General features: G+C 42.1%; 1 protein-coding gene across 1 annotated transcript in view; it reads left to right on the top strand.

Annotated features, from left to right (window-relative positions):
• The window catches only part of LOC117483768 (partitioning defective 3 homolog), a gene marked incomplete in the record, with an annotated part of 336,797 nt that overhangs the window by 155,427 nt on the left and 161,566 nt on the right, over positions 1-19,804 (top strand). Inside the window, 4 exon segments of the mRNA XM_034132116.1 lie at positions 3,639-3,730; positions 5,929-6,012; positions 10,874-10,999; positions 14,044-14,591. Of these exon segments, the coding sequence (XP_033988007.1) occupies positions 3,639-3,730; positions 5,929-6,012; positions 10,874-10,999; positions 14,044-14,591 (850 nt within the window).

The raw sequence follows: 19,804 nt of genomic DNA, 5'->3' as shown, positions 1-19,804 counted from the left end.
ATAATGTTTCGCAACATGCACCTGGTCTCCCCTCCCTCTGGCCCACCTCCCCCCACGGGAGCTCGACCTTTGTCAAAGAATATGTACACTAACACTTGAACCTGAACTCACACATGCACGTGTGCAATATGTGGTGTCAATCAATCAATGTTTATTTATATAGCCCAATATCACAAATGTTACATTTGTCTCAGTGGACTTCACAGTTTGTACAGAATATCAGTATGACAATACGACCCCCTCTGTCCTTAGACCCTCACATCGTACAAGGAAACACTTCCAGAGAAAACCCACAGTTTAAAGGGGAACATGGGAGAAACCTCAGGGAGAGCAACAGCGGAGGGATCCCTCTCCCAGGACGGACAGACGTGCAATAGATGCCGTGTGTAAATTGAAAAGATAATACATTTACAACATAGGTAGTCCAAATGTTTGGAAATGCATGTGTCTATAATAAGAAGATGAATCCACGAGGATATCCATCCAGGACTTATAATGTGGTGTAATGTGTTTTGGGCCATAACATTAAATGACTACAGGATTGTACGGTTATGAATGCATTATAAGTTAGTTATGATGTAGTTAAAACAATATTGGATGATAGTCATTTTTTTTGAGTGAGACTGAGATAAATCATGGGTCAAAATTGACCCGCAAACACCATGAACGGTACCAGCTTTCGAACACAACACAAGGGTTAATTCTGACTTTGGGGAATTTTCCCTTTTTTTATAAAGATTTCTTACACTTTTTGGGGAATTTTCCCTTTTTTGGGAATTCTGACTTTCATTTTAGAATCGGCTGTTATTGTCCAAACACCTTTATAACCGCGCGTTGTTCAAATAATGAAAGGCTGATTACAAAAACCTCCATCAGCTGAGATTCAAACTTCATCTGACCTTTAAAAAAAGATTTGTTTTGAAAGTTGTTGCCCCACACTTCATGGTTCAACAGGATGTAGGAAATCATTCAAAACAAACCACTGCACTAGAGGGAGGCCTTCAGTCTTTTATTGGCCGGTTGTAATTATGTGGTCCCAGGATTAATTGGACAAATTGACCCATGGCTGCTTCCAATAATGAATACAAAAAAAATACTTTCTTTCCCACACACTTCTATTTTTAATTGTGTCTTTTGGCATTTGTTTCTCTAATTTCATCTCCATTGCCCCCCCCCCCCCCCCCCTCTCCAACAATTTCCTTAACCTTCAAATACTCATTCAGTGGAGAAATGACGCTGACCTGACGAGCAGATCGGAGGTCTTCCACAGGTGTAACAATACATGCCCTCTAAAAATTCTTATGCATTCAAAATGTATTTGTTCTCGTCTGGTATCAACTTGGTCTGTTCACACACACACACACACACACACACACACACACACACACACACACACACACACACACACACACACACACACACACACACACACACACACACACACACACACACACACACACACACACACACACACACACACACACACACACACACACATCACTTCAGGGGACATTACACTGACTTGCATGCATTTCCTGGAGACTTATCCTAACCCTAACCCTTACCCTTACCCTAAGGGAGGCGAGTCCCCACACGTGACTGTAAACAGATTTAGGTCCCCACAAGTATAGTAATGCTAGGCCGCACACGCACACGCACACGCACACGCACACGCACACACACACTGTCTCTGTGTGCAGCCTGATCCTCAGAGATGCTGCGTATTGAAACAAAGCGTGTGTGATGAATGCAGATCTCATTTGCTCAGTTCTTCAGAAAGCTCTCTTTCTCTGATGTCCCTCACGTCCTCGTCTCCTGATAAATATTGAAAAGTGTTAGATGTGTTCCTGAGACTCTTTGAGTTGTGATTGTCAACTCTGCCTGCTGCTTCTGCTCTTCATGTGGCCTCTGTGTGTGACTGTGTCTTCTTGTAACTGATCATGGGTGCTTTGCCCCTCCATGCATTTAAGAGAAACACATCTGTACAGTTAGTAAATCAAAGGCTTGCACTATACAGTACAATACATTGTTTGGCAAGATTATCTATATGAATGCTCATATATTTGAACTAAAGTCCTTCATGGTGCTGTACAACATCTTGAAAGACAGTGCTGCTGTCCACAGATCAAACTGGCTTCTTAATCTTAAAAATATAATATAATATATATAATATTCTCTCACTGCGAGTAAGACTCAAATAACCCTCCTGAAGGATCGTTGCTGTTCTGAATTTGTATCCTCACGGTTGATTGCGAGAGATGGAGCAGCAGTGATAGCATTTCTTCATTTTAAAGGGGCCCTGTTGTGCTCATTTCTAGGTTATGTGTATTTTGTGTCTCTACTCTGACATGTTTACAATGTTCAAACAGGTCTTTATTTTTCTCATACTGCCTATCCAGCAACCCCAAAAAAGCACAATAGGGCACCTTTAATATATTTAGGAAGCAAATGGCTATTTTCTGCAACTATGACACATACAAGTTGATAAAAATACATGTTTTTTATGTTTTCATACCAATGCAAGTCACTAAAACGCTGCTGACTAGTGTTTAAGGAAACAATTTCAACATGCCACATCACTAATTTGCATCTCCATCTCTCCAAGACTTCCTGTTCTGCACTTCTAGCCTTAAGGGGAGACTGCTCCCCTGAATGGTGGCAGTCACAAGTCCTTGCACACAGTTTCTCACTCTCACGCTTACGCTGTAGCTGTACGTCCTTCAGGCACCCTAAGTGTCATGGCAACCGTGCAGCAGCCTCGGTAACAGCAGCCTCGGCAACTGCAGGCTCATTTTCATACTGATGAGGCTGCCGGTTGCCGGGGGAGGCTGCTGGTTGCCGGGGAGGCTGCCGCTGCTCGCTCGTCTCTCCTCTCCGGTGTCGCCCTGAAATTTTAATGACCTTTTCTTTGCGTCTCATTTTCTCCCCTTTGCTCTCAGCGCCGTGTGGTGTGTGTGTGTGTGTGTGTGTGTGTGTGTGTGTGTGTGTGTGTGTGTGTGTGTGGTGTGTGTGGTGTGTGGTGTGTGTGTGTGTGTGTGTGTGTGTGTGTGTGTGTGTGTGTGTGTGTGTGTGTGTGTGTGTGTGTGTGTGTGTGTGTGTGTGTGGTGTGTGTGTGTGTGTGTGTGTGTGTGTGTGTGTGTGTGTGTGTGTGTGTGTGTGTGTGTGTGTGTGTGTGTGTGTGTGTGTGTGTGTGTGTGTGTGTGTGTGTGTGTGTGTGTGTGTGTGTGTGTGTGGGTGTGTGTGTGTGTGTGTGTGTGTGTGTGTGTGTGTGTGTGTGTGTGTGTGTGTGTGTGTGTGTGTGTGTGTGTGTGTGTGTGTGTGTGTGTGTGTGTGTGTGTGTGTGTTCAAACAGACCAAGTTGATACCAGACGAGAACAAAGACATTTTTAATGCATAATAATTTTTTAAGGGCATGTATCTTTACACCTGTGGAAGATCTCCAATCTGCTCGTCAGGTCAGCGTCATTTCTCCACTGAATGAGTATTTGAAGGTTAAGGAAATTGTTGAAGGGTCAAACAGCAAAAGTCCTGATTCAGGCTCAACTTGTTTTGACTGACACTCAACTTACACTCATAGAGATAACGCTTTCTGACAGACTGTATCTCACTCTCCCTTTGCTCCGTTTGCTCTCTTGCAGGAGGACGAGGCCGGAGAAGAAGAAAACGGTCGGACCGAGCCGATTGGTCGAGCAGACTCCTGCATGGACCACACCCCCGTGAGGTCGCTCGAGTAAGTGCTTCAGTCAGAGGTCATTATAGGTCAGCGTTTTCCCTCTCTGTCCTCACCTTCCTCCTGAAACTCAATAACCTTCTGATCACATTTAAGCATTTATTTTCTCCAACATTTGTTAAAGGGGACAACTCTTTTCTAGTGACTTATCTTTAAGATTCCTAATATAGTTGCACTCGTGTTTCCTTACACCCGTCTGCTTCATATTGGCCAATAGAGAGACACTATTACTGGATTCAGCTTTAAGCCATCTTTCCAACTTTTTAACACATATTTAAGTGTTTGTACGTAAGATATTTGTGCATACGTTTGAACTTTTTTGAATGGAGAAGGATTTGCTATCAAACCCATTTTTCATCACCACACCTGCATAACCCTGACAACCCATAATGCTGTGTTTTTAAATCTCCTCTTTCTCTCTACTTGTGTCAATTTTCTTATTTATTTAAGAAAGTACAACGCACATGAATCACCTTGAGCACTTGAGTTTGTCATCGTGAGGCTTAGTTTATTCTGCAATCCCTGGCAGGTTGGTGGCATTAAGAGACAACACATAAGGGCATCATGTCAGTCACGATAATCAACAGTAGGAACAATGGCCAAAACTAGATTTTCCCTTCAAAGTTGACCAGGTACAGCATCCATCTCCTCTCTGTCTCTACATAATAAGTGCCTATAGCCGTTCTGTATAATAATCCAGGTTTGTTTGTGGAAAATCTCATCTCAACCCCTGCGTCCTGATTTGCATAATTCTCTTTTGTGGACGCAAACTGCTCGTCGTCTCGCCACCAGAGCTCTCCCACGCACTCACCCGCTCAGCTCCTGTTATTAACCACTGTGTTGTGTTTTTTTTATTTTGCTCTGTTGCATGCTTCCAGTTTAATATGCAGGTATGGTATTGTTATTATTCCTATGATTTCCCAGAGACTCTGGCTTCTCCCGCCTCTTAGTTGTCAACAAGGGGCCCATTTTCCCCGAGCTAATCATAGTCATTGTATCAAAGCGGTGGGCAGATTAGATTTGGCATCTTGTCAAATGTTCCTGTGTGTACATGTTTCACAGACGATCAGGTGAAGAACGCTGCATCAGAAAAGCAAATAGCCGTGAATGCTTTTAACGGAGGGTCAACGGATGTCATCTCCACTTTTCATCTGCATATGGATGCAATTAAATGATAAACAGCCTCGGGCTCCGTCAGCTTTCATTGTTAAAGCTGTTTGTTCAACCGTGCACAAAGTAGTTAGCATTACTGAAGCAAGTTTGTTTCATATCTGTTTACCTTTCGCCAAAGCACTGTGCATGGCTACCTAGTGCACTACAGCAAGATGAACCCAACACAAACACATTCTGCTCTGATTGTATTGCCATAAACAGATCAAAAATGTTGCTGATATGAATATAGTATCATGCCAATTTGTAAAAATCCCGAATTCATGATTTGTCAGGTATGTTTGGAAGCGGACAAGCACACGACTTTTAAAAATGCTTGTTTACTAAATGGATCAAGGCTTGTCGAGCATTATAGTCGGCTTCATCAACCCTCACAATCATCTGAATTAGGTATAACATGTCAGACTTATTTCCTTATTTACATAGATATACAAGCATTTAAGATATGTTTTATTGATTACAGGAGCCCACAGAATGATACAACAAGCTTGTCCCTCTATTTCTGATTCCACGTCTGGAACAGATTCTCAACATATTAGCACTTTAGCTTGGCCTTGTGAAAACGTCTCTCCCCATGTGGTTTGCCTTGGCTGAAAGAAGGGCAGTGTCACACATTGTAGACATGAGTTAATGTGTCTATTGTTAGAAGTCAGCAAAGATTTCCCCCTCTACCAATAAGTTCAAATTCAGCATTTTGCAATTCAGTTCATTTGCATCCTTAAAAAAAGCACTCCTCAGTCTCTGCCGGTTCCCTTTGCCATTTGTTTTCAGTCTAATTTCTGAGTGCTCCTTGTTATCCCTCACACGTGTTTGATTGATTTGGATTGCTCTGTTTTACCGTCTCCTCTGATTCTGTCCTGCTTTCCATTTGGATTTATTGACACCCTTCCGTTGTTGTCATTTTTTCTTTCTTCCATCACCAACATCGTCATCTCATTTCCTGTTTTTTGTTTCTCCCCACATGGTGTCACCCCTCTCCTCTGCACTCCCTTCCTCCCCCCCTCCATCCATCCGTCACCGTCTCCCAGAGACATAATCAAACTGGTGGAGGTGTCAAACGACGGCGGGCCCCTGGGGATCCACGTGGTGCCTTTCAGTGGAAAGGACCGGAGGTAAACAATGTATAAACATATCAGAGAGAAGCCTTGGTGCTTTCACACGGGAGAGAAGAAGAGACGGCCGACATTACAGGGGTCATCATTAATGTAATACCCACTGGGCTTGATTGGAGTGTCCACCTAAGGCAGGGGTGTCAAACTCAATTTCATCGCGGGCCACATTAGAATTATGGTTGCACTCAAAGGGCCGGTGGTAACTTTAAGATAAATATACATAGATAAATATACATAATAAATATAAAATAATGTATTTTACAATATTTCCTCTGCATTGGATTATTATCGGATACGGTAATAACTTCATAATTAACTACGTCTGAAAGCAGAAGTCTATGGAAAATAATTGCAAGTCTCTTCATTGCGCATGTCACACAATGAGATGCATTGTGGGACATGTAGTTTATGGGCAACGTTCTCCTGTAAAGCGGCACGTAACATTATAATAAACTTATTATATTCTTTGCAAGCTCTTGTGGGGCCACATACGATGAAGTGGCGGACCGGATTTGGCCCCCGGGCCTTGAGTTTGACACCCCTGACCTAAGGGATGTTAATATTCACAATAACATAAGATTAAGATACAACAAATAATATGCATTACAACAACATGATGTTGAAAGAAGTAAGAGTGTGTGTGTAAATATGTGAGTCCATAAAAGCAGGTTTTATTATAAACTGTCCTTAATATTATAATATTATGTATACATAAATGAGTATATACATTGACAGCTCTGACCTTAAACATGCTGTGTTTAATTAGAGGAATATTAGTTTGACTTATGTTGGATTTTTACTTTTTTCCATCATTAAAGAAATCAAATAATTGTCAGTTTTGCAGCAGAAAGCCCACGTGGTACATCTGACAGCTTTTAAATACAAATAAAAAGAGAGAAAATTGAGCACTTTCTCCCTTTAGGTAAATACTGTTCAGTTTGGTAGACCAACATTTATTTGTTTTGTAAAAAAGGCTTTAAATGCAGCAATTTGGGCTTTTTGAGGTCTACAACATCTCTGGAACACACACACACACACACACACACTCACACACACACACACACACACACACACACACACACACACACACACATACACATACACATACACATACACATACACATACACACACACACACACACACACACACACACACATACACATACACATACACATACACATACACATACACATACACATACACACACACACACATACACATACACATACACACACACATACACACACACACACACGAAACCATGCATGCATACCATACATTCCTATTTAATGCCCATGTGCAATCACTTCATCACTCAAACAAACCCCAATCACGCACGCACGCACATACACATACACATACACACACATACACACACATACACACACACACACACACACACACACACACACACACACACACACACACACACAGGCTTGCATTGCAGACATCATGAAGCCATTTGCTGGTTTACAGTGATCAATCATGCTTGTTTAGGGCTCGCATGTGACTGTCATATTTCTCCGTGGCTGCTGTCACATGAGCTTTTCACAATACAAAGGATACGTTGAGCAGTGCACACACACACACACACACACACACACACACACGCACACACACACACATACACATACACACACATACATACACATACACACACACACACACACACACACACACACACACACACACACACACACACACACACACACACACCTCCAAAACATTCAGAGTTACACATACACAGCTGGATCAAAGCTGTGAAGGAATTAAAGGAATTTAACATCTGGTTTAAATACACCCAGAGTGCAGTTTTTGGAGCTTATGATCCAAATAATCCCGCGCTAGCGCTCCAACACATGGTACGTGGTAGGCTAAGGGGCGGGACATCTCTAAGCGGTTGACCAATCCCAACAGAGCAACCCAGCTAACCAATCAGAGCAGACTGGGCTCTGGTTTCAGACAGAGGGTGAAAAGAGGTGCTGCAGCACAGGCAGTATGAGAGAAATAAAGAGCTTTTTGAACATTAAAGCATGGAGACATGTAGAGACACTACATACTGATATACACCTGAACATCAGCAGGAGAGGACTCTTTAAAGTAGAGACACTACATACTGATATACACCTGAACATCATCAGGAGAGGACTCTTTAAAGTAGAGACACTACATACTGATATACACCTGAACATCAGCAGGAGAGGACTCTTTAAAGTAGAGACACTACATACTGATATACACCTGGACATCAGCAGGAGAGGACTCTTTAAAGTAGAGACACTACATACTGATATACACCTGAACATCAGCAGGAGAGGACTCTTTAAAGTAGAGACACTACATACTGATATACACCTGAACATCAGCAGGAGAGGACTCTTTAAAGTAGAGACACTACATACTGATATACACCTGAACATCAGCAGGAGAGGACTCTTTAAAGTAGAGACACTACATACTGATATACACCTGAACATCAGCAGGAGAGGACTCTTAAAGTAGAGACACTACATACTGATATACACCTGAACATCAGCAGGAGAGGACTCTTTAAAGTAGAGACACTACATACTGATATACACCTGAACATCAGCAGGAGAGGACTCTTTAAAGTAGAGACACTACATACTGATATACACCTGAACATCAGCAGGAGAGGACTCTTTAAAGTAGAGGCACTACATACTGATATACACCTGAACATCAGCAGGAGAGGACTCTTTAAAGTAGAGACACTACATACTGATATACACCTGAACATCAGCAGGAGGGGACTCTTTAAAGTAGAGACACTACATACTGATATACACCTGAACATCAGCAGGAGAGGACTCTTTAAAGTAGAGACACTACATACTGATATACACCTGAACATCAGCAGGAGAGGACTCTTTAAAGTAGAGACACTACATACTGATATTTAGCTGATTATGAGCAAAATATGTCCTTCTCATTATTGAAGGAATAGAACAAGAGTGTAAAAACGGTTTTAAATATGTAAACGGTGTTATATTATTACATTTGTAGCAGTTTTCTGCCATCAGCAGCACAGAGACAACTGCAGCTTCACAAACATCTCAACTTTATTTCAGTATCACTCTGTCCTCCAGACTCTCAAATACAATCAGCGACTCCAAACTCACTGTCGTGCCTTATTGAAAATCAAGATCATACCACTTTCCCCCCACCGCCTGACTTAATCAACCTAAAAGCACATTTATAATGCACTTTTCTTTTATTGGGGAAATGTCAGAGTAGACGTTATCCCAAGATTAAGATGCCCGGCTTTCATCAGAGAAATAGCCTCTGCGCTGCAAATCGCATTGTGTTCTCACTCAAATGCAATCAGTGGAATTGTCTCTGAACTTTGTTAAACTCCTGAACTTTTCTGCCCTCTGCGTAATCGCATTCCCATTCATATTGAATTATAAGCCCCAGGCGAGGGCCAGCATTAAACCCCTAAAATCAACCCAATTTACCTAGGACACACTCGCTCGTACTTCCTCAGAAAACTCACACTATATACCGGGGAAGACTCGATTAGGTTTCTGCCGTCTTCCCTTCCCGCGGTTGATTTTCTCCCTCGCACTCGGATCCATAATCCGTCAAGCGGCCTTTCAGGTGAAGTTAGTCTCTGGCTGTGGAGGCATAAGCCAGTTTTCCACGCTGGATTACAGGCGACAACATTTTCAGCTCAGCACGGTTGAAGTGCTACAGACTGATAGAACATATTCGCTGCCATTCGTTATCACAGCTTAATGGTGCTGCTTACTGAGAGCACTTTGTTTATTTTGCGCTCAGAGTGACGCAGGAGTCCTCGGGGTTAGAGAATTAACACCTGCAAAACATCACAGCTACCGTGGAGTTTTCAGAGCGTTGATTACCTTTTGAATAGAAGCCGCCCCCACACAGCCTCTTCAGCACCCTGAGGTGATGCGACTGCTTTCTCTCATAAGCCTCGTCGGTACTCTGATGATGTAAATGACAGGACCGCACTGTATGCTCAAGTACGTGTTTGAGCAGAGGCTGCAACAAGCCATCCCTCTATTATTTGAGTTCTTTAACCGGAAAAGCATGTCATTAAGATGGCACAGGCTGATTTTGGAGAGCCACCTGACCAGAGGAAGAAGAATATTTGTATCAAAGAACACCACCTATTACATATGCAACAGAACAAAGCATGTCAAAAAACATTACGTCGAAAATACAGCAATTTCATATATGTATGTATGACATGTATTACCCTTTTGGGAATGTTAATATATGATATTAGTTTACACATGCTCAGTACACAGCATGTTTTGTAAGGCAAGCAAAGGGAAGCTTATTTATAAAAGCACATTTCAGTGACAAGGCAAAACACATTAAGAAATAGCGCACAAATAAACCCATTATCAAGTCACATTGTCAACAATCATCAAGATGCCAATACACACAAATAAAAATAAGCTTACATAGAATGATATGGGTATAAAATACAAAGAATAAAGTAACATTGCAGTGTAAGATAAGAAGAATTGTCTGAGTTAGTTTCAGATATACAGAGCACACCAACTGAACGCTGCTTCTCTCGGTTTAGTTGTGACTCCGGGCACAGACAGCAGACTTATGGATGCTTCATAGCAGAACATCATAAATATATGTTGGCCCCTAACCTATTCAGCGCGTTATAAACCAACAGAAGCATTTCAAAGTCAATTTACTGTCAGGAATCCAATGTCAAAAAACCCTCAAACGTTCTTCAAAGAAACGTCCAGTGGTTGTAATTCCACTCCAGACCCTCCTACTCTCCACCAGCTCTGTCCATATTGAACCCAACCGTCTTTCCTCCTGTTGACACAAACTTTTTGAACCTTTCAGGACTCTTGGCTTGTTGGTCAAGCGTCTGGAGAACGGAGGCAAGGCCGAACAGCAGGGCCTCTTCCAGGAGAACGACTGTATCGTCCGTATCAATAACGGAGACCTGCGGAACATCCGCTTCGAACAGTAAGACCCTGCTGAGCGCTGGACTTCCTGTTTGGTCGACCTTCCCTTCCTCCCTGGTCTAATACCTACAGCGCTAAACCCTCTCCTTCTTCCTCCCTCCTCGTGCCTTTGTGACCTTCTCCTCTGTCACCGCGCCGAGCTAAGCTAACCTTTCCCTGTTTAATTCCTGTAGGTCGCACCCTCAATGGCTATAGCAATCCTCTCTGCCTTTCTTCCCTTCGTGTTTCAGTGACAGCTTCTCCACCACTCCTGTTGTAACACCTCTCTCTGTCTGGAATTGGAACACGGCTCCTAATCTTCGCAGCCTCTGCTTTCATTACCTTCCTAACCAAACCCACCTGCTAACCCCCCTTCCCTCTTTTCTATATGCATGCGTATATAATGTGACCTGCTGAACACTATTTCGAAAAAATCCAGTGATGCATACTTGTTTTTGATTTGATTTCCACCTGTCAGCATACATGTATACTAAATATGTGAATGTGTTCAACTGTAGTATACAATGCATTTGTGATATACCCATGAGGCGACCATTATGCAAATAAGTACACACACACACACACACACACACACACACACACACACACACACACACACACACACACACACACACACACACACACACACACACACACACACACACACCTCACTGTGACATGGACAGCTTCATCCATCTGTGTGGTGTGTGTATATGCATGTTAGAAAACTACATAGAAATAATTAAGACTGAAATTAAAGTGGAGAAACGCATTGAGCATTAGAGAACACACACACACACACACACACACACACACACACACACACACACACACAGGTGTAATATGATGTGTGTGTGTCTCATGGGACTTCAGATGCAGTTATTTAAAGGTTTCCTCCATCATAATTATATATCAAAAAAGTAAAGGACAACAAAACAATATTTATTTAAATATATTGATTATTTTTCACGTTCCTGTAAAACAGATTGTTTAGTTTTTAGCGGATTTAAAATGACTTTTCAGATTTGTATTATCCACTCATTTCAGTAGAACGTGAATATGAAGAATGTACGAAATGTGACTATCATCATATCAAATCCCAGTTACATTATAGTGTCTCAACCCTACTGTTTAGCCATAATGAACGTTTTAAATGAGACTATTAAAACAGGGAAAGTGCAAACTAAATAATATTTACACATTAAATAAGAAGTCAATCAAAACAAAGGATATAACCACACATCCAAGATTAAATCATGTGTAGCATCCGGATAAAAGTAAGCCAACATATACAAGTAGCGCGATAGCAGCCAATAATATCATTACTAAATGTTAACATTAAAGTATATACTGTATATCACTAGTGTTATAAGATAAGAGAGATAAGATAAGATACTTTATTGATCCCAATTTGGTAAATGTTTGTGTTACAGCAGCATAAGAAGACAAGGCAATGTACAATACAAATTCAAAGACTAGAAATAATCAAGAAAGTACAAAATATACATGTTGAATTTAACAAGGTATTACATATACAAATATATATATACATAAACATAAATATATGACAGTATATATATACATAAATATATGACAGTGTTGTTACAAGTGAATGAATAAGGCATCTATAGTCAGTGTTGCTACAGGAGCACCGACAGTTGCTTTTTAACAGCAACATCTTCTCGGCTACACGATTCATTCTGAACTCGTAAAGATGCCGCGACGGACCCTCAGGGATCGTTATTAGTGTCTGGGAAAAAATGGGCCCGGAATTTCACAACTAAAGTCTCTCGGGTGAGGGAGGGGGAGGGGGGGGTGGGCGGCGAACATTGTAGTTGTTATTCGGGGAGCAATAGAAATTCTGGGACCCCGGTATTTTCCGTGCAGCTGTTAGAGCCACACTGAAATGTGCTTTATTGAAACAGGTGGCGCTAACGAGGCTCGGCTGCTACTGACAGCCAACATAAGTCTCCATTCACACCTACTGTACATGAGAAAGGCAGGGGGGGGGGGGGGGTTTAAAAGAGGATTTGGTGAAAACTATCCGACAGATAGAGGTCTTCTTCATCTGCAGCCAACTGAGGGGATTATGCATTGGAGCTGAGGGGGGGTTTGGTCTCTTTTTAGAGCCGCTCACGCTGGTAATAAGTATTAATTAACATGTCAGGTGGGCCGAGATGAGTTTTATAAAGCGCTGGAAAAGTTTGTGCGTAGTTAACAATTGATGAGAAAGGTATTTAGGGTTTAAGGAAGTCTAATACAATTTACATTTAAGTAAAAAAACGACTTGAGACACTTTTGTTGTACCAGTAGATTTGTCTATTACAGTATAGAGAGATATTCTATAGATTTTACATTATAGAATATGCAATACTAAAACATATATAGTTACTATTTTGAGATGTATAAAATCAATTCAATCTAATTTATTCCAATCTAATTATCAACTCTCTCTCTTCTTTCCAATTCTCTTCCCATCGCCCCTTTTTGTCCCAGAGCCCGGACAGTTCTGTTTTACCAGTATATTTGTCTATTATTGAGAGAGAATGTGCTAACTTATTCTATACATTTTAGATTATAAAATATGCAGTACAAAAAAAAGATAGTTCTTGATGTTAAGATGTATAAAATATACTTATATGTGGTATGCCCTTTAACGAGCTGCTGTGACGTGTGATCAAATCAAATCAAATCAAAATGTATTATAGCCCCAAATCACAAGAAATGCCTCAAAGGGCTGCACAAAGCAAACGAAAGCAAATACAAAAACAAAATACAAACGTCATAGCATAAACATTATAAAAACATTATACAACAACATAAGTATTGCCATGTGATAAAAGCATGTGACTGAAGTGATGGTAATGTAGACGGAAACTAGGTGATGGAAAGGTGATGAAAAAGAGATGGGTTTTGAGTTTGCTGAGTTTGAGTCAACGGAAATAGCTTTGCGGATCTGCAATGGTAGACGATTCCAAATGAGAGGTGCTCGGAATGAATAAAGTCAATTTAATCTAATGATCAACTCTCTCTTCTTTCCAATTCTCCCCCTTTTTCCTGTCCCAGAGCTCAGAACATGTTTCGCCAGGCGATGCGTTCTCCCGTCATCATGTTCCACGTTATCCCGACATCGATGAAGACGCACTACGAGCAGATGTCCCACGCCGAGAGGAACCCTGCGTACGTGTCGGGACGTTTCAGCCCCGACTCTCTCTCCGGAAGCACCGTGTCCGGAAACGATCACGCCCCACACAGAATGTCCCGACACGGATCTCAAACGCACCCACACTCCCATCAGCATCCTCAACAACATCCTCAAACCCATCCTCAAACCCATCCTCAAACCCATCCTCAAACCCATCCTCAAACCCATCCTCAAACCCATCCTCAAACCCATCTTCAAACCCATCCTCAAACCCATCCTCAACCCCATCCTCAAGCCCATCCTCCAGCAGATCAGACTGAGGGTTTCCCCCCTATGATTCACCCGGTGGGCAACGCAGCCAAGCCTCCCACAGGACACACACCCCTCCCTCAGAGGGGGCTGAACGCCACGCCAACGGGAGGATTCACCAAAAAGGTCGGGAGGAGGCTCAACATCCAGCTAAAGAAAGGTGAGGTGGAGAAAGGTGGAGCAAAGGATTACTTTAGTGCCCAGAGAGGCTGCAATTCTGACTTAAAACACATTTGAAATGTTTTTCTTGTTCGTTCACACAAAGGTTTCATTCATGTTTTTGCCACAAAACACATTTTTTTTAGGCCCATCTGGAATTAAGCATTGCAAGGTTTCCCTGGACAAAAGGCCAATGGGATTTTCTATTGGATTTTGGAATATTGCTAAAAATATAATCTGTGGCAAACACACGTTTATGCTACGTAGAAGTTCTGTTCAGCCGGAACTACATCGCGGTCACATGACTTCACGTCACCACCGCTAAGCTAAAGGTAGCTAATGTTCGGCGTGATGATGTTTAGTAGTCGTAAGTAGACACATGTTAGCAACCGCAGTTTTTAAGACACTTCAAAACTTCAGACATCAGTGGGATGTTTACTGAAATATCTTGTAGAACAATACATTGAAATCAGCTTGTGTTGTAACATATCCTTCAAAAAAACATTGACTTCCAGGCGAGAGAGCCCAAAAGTGCTCAAATGCTGACTCATGTCAATGTTGAAGACCTATTCCTGCACCACTCTTTAGGGCAATCTCCTGCAACAGGCAGCAAATGATTGACAAGTCCATCTTTAGTTTCTCTTCAAACGCAGAATCATTTGAAACTTCCTTTACTGTATCTAAAAAGTTCTTCTTTGTTATTGTGGAAAAAAAACTCCCTACATGATACATTACATCATTTTGTTTTGGAAGTATCATCTGATTCTTTCCTGAGGGTCTGTGAAAATCTCTCTCTCTCTCTCTCACGCTTTGCATTCATCAGGCTTTACACATTAGAGGGATGCTAGTGTTTCTATTCCAACTGAATAAACAAGCAATGTCCCAACTCCCATCCTGGCGAGTAGGAACCGTTTGAGGAGAAAAGGCTCAGACTTGGTTATAAGCAGAGTGTGAGAACGATGATGTAACAGGCTTAAAACACGCAGAGTTTAGCATACTGATGCGTCCAGGAGGTGGAAACTCAGAGAGGAATAAAACTTTGGTGACATCTCCTCCGCAGAGGCTCTGACTGACAGCTGGCACAGGTGGAGCAACCCTCTGCCAACAGGAGAGCAGGTGCCAGGTCTCAGGGCCAGAGAGCTTGTTGCTAAGCAGCCGCTGGAGCCTGTGTGCTGTCAAATGCCGAAGCAAAGAGTCTGACAGGGCTGCACCATATGCCCGTTGAAGTTTTCCCCCCAAATCTGCCCTCTCTTGGGGCTAGCATGAAGCCAGAACATAAAACATGAAAACGCGCAGCTGGTTGATGCATATTCAATCCCAGCTGACGGCTACTTCCACTTGTTCCTCCATCATATACTGTGTCTCAAGTCGCCTACTTTAATGGGCTGTTTTGAGTGCAGTAGTGCACTAGGAGAACACCTGTAACGCTCAAACATTTATTGTGGACCGCTGGACACTTCTCAAGCTCAACAACTGCCATCTTGGCTACGTAGCGGAAGTTGTAGGACTAGCCACGTTAGCAGTTGCTCTGGTAAACACAGCACTTAATAGTTATACATTTTGTTTTCACTATTTGATTAACATACTACTGCAGTGGTCTTCAAAAATAAGCCTTTGTTGATTATTAGGGTTGGATGGGTAGTATGTAACGATTTAGTACCGTGAACGATCCTTGGTTGGTAGCTAGCTTATCGTCAATACTGCTGAGCGCACAGCAGGCGTGTACGTATTTAGACACAGCTACACACATCATTATGTAAGTGTACACTACACTTTACTATAAGGGAAGTCATCTAAAATTGAGCCCCAACTAAGTGCGTTGGTCGCTGAAGAAAGTGGTACTATACTTCTGTTCTAGTCCTTGACATCATTTAGGCCCAACAATTATTTTTCCATTAGGCGCTTTCACGCCAAGTACTTTTCCCAGGAATAGTCCCCGGGACTTTTATTTCCCCGGAACTATCTAGTAAATTGCGTTCACACAGGAATAAGTCCCTGAGGGAGGATTACGCAAATGAAGCCGCTGACGTCACTTCTTCTTCTTCTGCTTTGGGTTTACTGGCAGGCCGCAAACAACTTCACGGCGTATACTGCCACCCGAAGTCCCGGAGCCCCCCGGAGTTCGGGACTTTGGGTGGCAGTAAATCGCCAGAAGCGCCGACACCTCCTCATCACTCCACCGATCCCACGTTTTATTTTGTCATAAGTTAGGGCTAATGCTAATAATGCTAATGCGAGGAAATAAAATGGCGGCTTCACGAAAGAGTTTTACGGGGCGTGGTTTGCAATTCGCCCAGCCAATCAGAAATTGGAACCTTTTTCTCCCCAGGAAAGTCCCTGCTCTCTAGCAGGCACTACAAAGGGGTGAAAAGGTTCCCGAAAAAAAAGATATCTTTGGTGTGAACGCAACATCCCAGGAACTATCGGAACTATTTCTGGGAAAGCAACTAATGACTAAAATTGGTATGGAGTCTGTAAATATGTGTAAACAACTCAGTGCAAATAATGAGTTACTATCCCTTCTGTAAATAAATAGGGTTTAAAAAACTGAATCCAGAGTTAATTTTTGGCTTCATACATTTTACTGAACCATGACCAGAATATCAGAGATGGGGTTTAAGGAAAACTCAAGTGTGCATAGTCTATGGGCCCAAGACCCTGGATGGTCTGAGAACTTTTTGAATCTACAGCTGGTCCACTTTACACTTTATGCGCCACTCAGCAACTGTATCCAGTTCTCTTCATACATCCTAGCTTGAGACTCATCTCTGGTTTTCTCTCCTCACACAGTTGTTGCTTGATCATACATCTCAAGTACTTTAATCTGCCAGGAGATCTGTTATGTTCTCAGTCAAAGATGTTATCGTCTCCCAATCCACCTTTTGTTTGCTGTTGTTGAAGCAGACATTTGCAGCAGGATTACCAGCGACTCCCAAGAGGCTGTTTGGCGACTCAGTGTTGTTTTTGAGTACCGACTTAAGCCCACAGCTTTGAGCGCAGATTAAACTCCCGCCTTGTTTATGAGCTTGAATCAGACACCGGTCTCGTCGCAAAGCCCGTTGAATATTAAAATCAATCAAAGCATCCCATTCCGCACAGGAAATTGCTTCGTAGGTATGTCTTAATCATGCTAATGCGAGTTTGAAATGATCCTCCTCCTTGTTTAAAGCCAGGAACACTGCAGGCATTTACCGGAGACCATTACACCTCGTCTGCCTGCAGGAAGTTGATTGGCTCATCAATGCAGGGGATTAGTTTAGAGGATGTGAAACAGAATCGCTAAGTGTTCTGCTTTTCTTTGCATCAGCTCAGTCACACAGGCAGCGGGGATTAGGGACAGTCCTCTGATACTGCAGGAGCGCTGATTGTTTCTATATTCACTTTGTTAACTTAAAGTGGACCTATCATGCTATATTTGAATAATATAGTGTAGGACCATACCTATATAAGGCATATTTATACTTTTTTTTCTTCAAAATACCAAACAGATCATGCATTTTAGCCATGCCTCATTTTGCTCAATTTGACAATTTCTAGCTCTGTTTTAGCAAGGGCTGATTCAGTGAGAACAGCACCATCTACAGGCCTGGCATATGTACTACAGCGTCTCCAGCGCTTTCGAACGGCAATGGTCGTGGCTGTCTCCTCCTGATTGGTGGAGTTGGCCCAATAGCCGTAGCGCCACCGTCCTGACGTCAGGACAGTGTTCAAATCTGGATCAGTTTTTATCAGATCCGTTGCAGCCCCTTTTTTAGAGATTTGGGTATGGAGGAAAATAGAGAGGGTTGTGTTTTCTGACACTTGGTGAGTTCCCTGGAACACCGGGGACACATATTCATGTTTAAAAGACGTACAAAAGTGCATTTTGCATGATAGGTCCCCTTTAAGAGTGTCTCTGAAAAAACCCTACATGAAGTACCTTGATCAGAGCGCTCAGAGAGCAGGATGTTTCCAGGTGGGATGCTTTTGGAGACGGATGGACTGTAGTGTGTTTTGATTGTTAACTTGTTGAGGAGGCGTGTGGCGCAGTGGACTAGTGCGTTGGTGCTGGGATCAGGGGGGCCCAAGTTCAAACCCCACTGCAGTCAGCATGTCGTTGTGTCCCTGAGACACTTCACCCCAAATTGCTCCTGTGGGGATTGTCCACAGTATTGAGTATGTAAGTCGCTTTGGATAAAAGCGTCTAACAAAATAGCATGTCATGTAATGTCATGTAATGTTGACAGATGCGGAAACGCTGGAATAAAACTATGACTGATCGTGATCTTAGTTTCCCCTCCGTAACCACAGACAGTGTAATTTGTTCTTACTACTTTTTGATTTTTAGCTTCTGGGTTCAATTAAATATCAGACAAAAGTAATACAAGTCTGAACTTATTTACTGGCAGCTTGTGATTGCAAGTACTTGTTGTCGTATAACTTTTTTTTTAAAAGCATTAAATTGCCTTGGCTCACAAAATATCCCACTCCGATTATTCACTATAAATCTACTTGATCTCTCTGCTGACAGGATACAAAGTGTATCTTCATTTCCTGTGTTTCACTTTCTTAATAATAGGAAATTGTTAGGATTAGTGATGACATGACATACAGGCCTGTGTTTCTAGGGCTTCATAATGATAACACCTTGAGGCAAACACTTGCAGATATATAATACTAAATAAAATGGAATTCAAATATGAAGTATGTACAGCTCAATGCTGGTTTAGTGGGGACTACTTGTGGGTGGTGCAGTTTGTTGTAAAATGGATACAGAAATAACTCTAATACTTCCGTTTCCTATTCAGATAAGAGGATGGAAAAACATTTGAAAAAGGTTGTGCAACACATCTCATAGAATAGCTTCTTGCATGTTGTACTCTTTTGCACTCTTTGAAAGTGTAACACTGTCCAGAATGACCAAACAGTCAGTGGTGTACATTCTTGAAGTTCATGATGGAAAGGCACATTGTTGCTGTCCTAAATGCTGGTATCAGCGTTTTATTCTTGAAATGAGTTGCAACTTTTATGATCACTAATTGGATTGTTTCTCCAGGTGTTTTCCTAACATCATGACATGCTACTGATTTATTACTGCGAAACAAACGGATGGTGTAATTGATCAAAGCCACATCCAAACATTCACATTAGTTTGAGCTGCAGGGCGGCAGATGGAGAGGAGACGCTTCAGACTCTGCCTCCAGATAAAACCTGACTCCATCATCAGACCTCCTC

This window comes from Trematomus bernacchii, unplaced genomic scaffold, assembly GCF_902827165.1.
Source record: "Trematomus bernacchii unplaced genomic scaffold, fTreBer1.1, whole genome shotgun sequence".
Classification (NCBI taxonomy): domain Eukaryota; kingdom Metazoa; phylum Chordata; class Actinopteri; order Perciformes; family Nototheniidae; genus Trematomus; species Trematomus bernacchii.
Note: the sequence above shows the minus strand (reverse complement) of the source record. Positions and strands in the feature narration are given on the sequence as shown.